The sequence below is a fragment of the Diorhabda carinulata genome, chromosome 11 (assembly GCF_026250575.1).
Source record: "Diorhabda carinulata isolate Delta chromosome 11, icDioCari1.1, whole genome shotgun sequence".
NCBI lineage: Eukaryota > Metazoa > Arthropoda > Insecta > Coleoptera > Chrysomelidae > Diorhabda > Diorhabda carinulata.
In genome coordinates this window covers 111,707-116,562 of record NC_079470.1, presented here as the reverse complement: position 1 = coordinate 116,562, position 4,856 = coordinate 111,707, and the positions used below count along the sequence as shown (strand labels likewise).

The window sequence follows — 4,856 nt, the reverse complement described above, 5'->3', positions numbered from 1 at the left end:
TATTTTTCTCTCAACAATTCTTAAGTCTTCTTCTTGCTTTTTTGTCATAGTCATAGTTTCTGCAGCATACATCATGACCGGTCTAATAACTGTTTTATATATTCTCATTTTTGTACTTTTTCCTAGTATTTTGTTTTGCAGTAGTTTTTTGTTAGCGTAATATGCCCTGTTAGCTGCTGTTATTTTTTCTTTGACTTCTGCCTCTTTATTTCCGTCACTACTTAAGGTTGTTCCTAAGTACTTGAATGTATCTACTTCCTCAAAATCAAAATTTCCAATTTTTATTTTCTGTTTACCTCCTATAATACGTTTATCTAGCCTCATTATTTTTGTTTTCTTTTCATTTATTTTGAGACCCATTTTACTTCCTTCTAGTACTATTTCCTTTAGCATTTCTTCCATTGTGTTTCGACTTCTTGTGATAAGTGCTATGTCGTCTGCATATGCTACTATTTGTCCACTTCTAGTTTTTATTGTTCTCTTGTCTATTTTACGCATCACATATTCCAGTGCCAAATTGAACAGCGTCGTTGATAAAGCATCCCCCTGTCTTACACCCTGATTTATTTCAAATTCTTCTGTGTTCCCCACTTGTGTCCTTACTGTGACTGTTGTTTTCTTCATTGTACACTGTATTAGTTTTCTTAGTTTGGGGTGTATTCCCAGTTCTTTTAGTGCCGACATGAGCTTACTTCTTTTTATCGAATCAAACGCTTGTTCAAAATCTATGAAGAGTATTTCCACTTCCATTTTATACTCATGCGCTTTCTCCATTATCTGCTTGACCGTATGGATAGCATCTATTGTAGATTTTCCAGATGTAAACCCGGTTTGGTTCTGTCCAATTATGGTTTTGGTTTGTTTTGAAATTCTTTTTTGTATGAGTGTTGACAGTATTTTGTATGCGGTGTTTAGCAGCGTGAGTCCTCTGTAATTCTTACATATCTGTTGATCCCCTTTTTTGTGTATAGTAATAATTTCACCAGTTTCCCAATCCTCAGGCATTTTTTCTTCGATCCATATCTTTTTGATCAATTCATATAGCCGATATTGGAGGTCAAAGCCTCCATATTTTATTAGCTCCATATTAATGCCATCTAATCCAGGTGCTTTTCCATTGCGGCTTTTATTGATTATTTCATAGATTTCCTCTCTTGTTGGTTCATCCGTATTTTCGGTTGCATTTTCTAGATCTTCTATTTGTTGATATTCTTCATCTTGGAGTACTTCTTTATCTGTAAGTATTTCCTTAAAATATTGCGTCCATGTCATTTTGTACTGGTGTTCATCTTCCGTAACTTTTCCGTTGCTATCCTTTATGCCTTTTATCTTCCCTTTATTTACCTTATTTTGTTCATTTATGCTCTTATAGAACTTCTTCGAGTTTATATTTATATTTTCCCTTTCTATTTCCTTTATTTTGCTGTCTATCCAATTTCTTTTTGCTCTTGTATTAACGCTTTTTGATTCTTTTCTTAACTCATTATATTTTTGTAAGTCCTGTTGCTTGCCAGTTTGGATACATTTTAGTCTTGCCCCGTTTTTTTTATTTAGTATTTCATGACAATTTTCATTATACCAGCCTTTATTTGTTGTTTTTTCTTTTATTCCGACATGTTCTGCTGCTGCTTCTTTTATACAGTCTTTGATTTGTACCCACTTCGTTTGTATATCATTTGACTTTGTCTGTTCTCTTAATTTTTTTGTTAAAGTATCTCTGTATTTTTTTCTTGCATTTGTGTGGTTCAATTTTTCAATGTTCCATTTCTTCTACATCTTTTAACCTTCTGCTTTATAGTTGCTGTAACTAGAAAGTGGTCCGTATCTGCGCAAGCTCCCCTAAATGTTCGGACATCCTTTACAGAGCTTTGTTTCCTTCTTGTTATTAATATATGGTCTATTTGCGTGAATGTTTTGTTGTCCGGGGCACTCCAAGTCACTTTGTGGTGGTACGGATGCTGGAATTTGGTGCTGCTTATGACCATATTCGTACTTATAGCTAAATTGCACAATCTTGTTCCATTATCATTTGTTACATTGTGTACTGTATGTTTTCCTGCAACTTGTTTTATGTAATCTTCTTGACCTATCTGTGCGTTAAAATCCCCCAGTACTATAGTTGTATCTTCCTTGGGTATTCCTTCTATTTCCTTCTCCAGATTCTCATATAGTTTTTCTTTTTCTTCTTCTTCAGCATTTTCTGTTGGTGCATACACGTTTAAGACTGATAGGTTAAAGGGGGTTGCTTTTATTCGTAAATACGCTATTCTCCCGTTTACCGCCCTAAAGTCTATTATATTGTCTTTTAGTTTTTTGCTTACTATAAAACCTGTCCCACCTTGCCCTTGTTTCTCGTTTCCTGAGTATAAGAGGGTGTACTCTTTTTTGTTTATAATTCCCCGTTCTTTCCATCTAATTTCTTGTATGGCTGCTACATCCACCTCATATTTTCTTAGTTCAGCTGCTATTTCTTCCATTTTTCCTGGAGCCAGCATAGTTCTAACATTCCATGTACTAATTTTAATTTCCTTTTTTTTATTTACTTTTTTATTTATTATTTTATTTTTTTTTTTTTGTTCTATTTCCCATTTTATTCTTGTTTTTTGCTATTTTCGGTATTGTTTCATTATCCTTTAGCACGTCCTTGATCTTGCCATTATTTTCATTGCATATTTCCATATTACCATGGTTCATTAGTTTTTTTCGTCTCTTGAGACTTTATTTAAGTGCGCTGTCTCCATTCCAGGTGATCGTTCACTTGTCGTTTTTTTCCCACTGTTTTTTGGTAGGTTCCTTTCCATGTCCACCTGATCTTTTTGGAAACTATACATATCATAAACATTTCCTTCCACGTGCAGCTTATCGTATTTGATATGCGCTCTTTTTCCTTCTTGCCTCGCCTTCTTAAGGTAGGGTATTAGTACTTTCCTACTTTGTTGTACATTCTTGGTATAGTCCTCGTTGATCCATATATTCGTTCCCTTAAGTTTTTTTGCGCTTTGTAATATTTCCATTTTCCTTTCTCCTCTATTCATTTTTACAAGTACAGGTCTATTCTTATTTCCAGCAAAGTTTCCTATTTTTCTTATTTCACTTGCCTCTACGTTTAAGCTTACATTTATGCCGGTTTTATTTAGAGCACGTTCGACTTTTCTTTTAACCTCTTCCAATTTCTCGTTTTCATTATCTTCAATGCCATGGATTATAATATTGTTTCTCTTTATTTCGCGCTCAATCATTTCCATTCTCGCTTCCTGTTTCTGTATCGTTTGTCTTAACTGTTCGTTTTCTGTTCTTATTTTTGCCATTTCTTGATTATTCTGATCTAATTTGTTGTCAATAGCCATTATTTTTTCATTTAAAGCTATAAACATTGCTTTTATTTCCTCCATGTCTTCATTCCTTTTTTCCATTTTTTGTCCGCTAACCACAGTTTAACAAATCAAGCGTACCGGAGGCGCTATTAGTCAAAAGCCTACTCGGTTCAACTTTCAACACGCCAGCGATCTGACCCAGTTTGCCAAACCGTCGTTAAATTCTTAATCCGCCTCTGTATTTTTATTTCTATTGGAATAGTAGATGCGATAGCAGCTGGTTTTCGCTTATCTTTTGGTTCTTTTTTTCTGATGTTAACAATTATTACTTGCTGAATTTTAATGGATTATAAATTTACTTTACTTTTATTATTTTATCGGTCAATCCACTGATAAATAACTACTTAAAACTGACTTACCGTTATGATGTATCAATCCTCAAAGGTTGTACACTATTTTTATAATTTATTTTTCACTTTTCACTAGTTTTTCTTGGGTTTTATGTAGACCGATCTAACACACTTCTGTTCACTAGCGAGCCAGGGCAAAACGTAATGAAATATATCCTTTCAAAAATATATTCTACTGCAAAAAACTTGTGCTATGGTAGACCCATGATAAAACAAATTTCTTTTGCAAAGGAAAATCTCCACCCAAACCAAATACGCAGTTTAGTCATCCGACCCGGGAGACATTTTCAAAAATTTCATCATGGCCGTACTTAAAAGTATTTGCCCACCTTTGCCCTGCTCCATTAGTGGAACGCCCTGTTTCTCGCCCCGCGATCGCAGCCATTACATTGGAGGCGTGCTCTGACCATCTAAATGAGCTGTTGCATTCATTTATTGGTCGTCTGTGGTAGCCTATGAATAAACATTTTAATACAGCCATTTTGTTTATTTGAAATTAAAATTTCAGTAAGTGATCATTGTATTCAAATAGACAACAAATATTTTTAACGAGTAGAATAGATAGATGCTTATCAAGATTTCGTTCGAGTCAATTTTAAAGACAGATTCCAGTTTAACAGAAATTTTGTTAAACCAACGGAAAACTTACCTACAGTATCGTATGTGCTGTAGAACTTCAGAGCTTAAGCGTATAAACATTGGATATAGAAGAGAAAATGTAAACTGATTACACAGACAGCGAATGTCTGTGATGGAAAAGAATTAATGAGAACGAATTGGAAGTCACTGAAGAAATAAAAAAAATAAACTAAAGATACCCAGATAACGATCTGGTATATAAAAGGCAACGATAATAAAGAAGAGAAAGTAACAAAACGAAGGAATCAATTAGTAATTATAACAGAATCCACGAAAAAAGACGAGACGTTATCAAAATAGGTACTTACTAAGTACAATATCTGAAAAGGTATAGATATATAATTTGCTTCAGATGTCAAAAACTAACAGAAGTAACTAAGTATACCTAATGAACAAGAGATGAAATTGTACCAACTACAGAAACTTTGAAAAGGGAAGTTAAAAGAACAAAAGAGGAGAATTGTGTGGATATAAATAATCGAAGTAATATATT

The 4,856-nt window shown here is 33.8% G+C and overlaps 1 protein-coding gene across 1 annotated transcript; it reads right to left on the bottom strand.

The window, feature by feature from the left end:
• Positions 1-1,745: 1,745 nt before the first annotated feature.
• On the bottom strand, positions 1,746-2,495 carry LOC130899608 (craniofacial development protein 2-like). Its single transcript, XM_057809669.1, has one exon. The coding sequence runs from the start codon at positions 2,493-2,495 to the stop codon at positions 1,746-1,748; it is 750 nt and encodes a 249-aa protein (XP_057665652.1).
• Positions 2,496-4,856: the final 2,361 nt, after the last annotated feature.

Excerpts from the sequence above, each read along its gene's own strand:
- LOC130899608 (XM_057809669.1), bottom strand. The coding sequence starts at position 2,495 with ATGCTGGCTCCAGGAAAAATGGAAGAAATAGCAGCTGAACTAAGAAAA.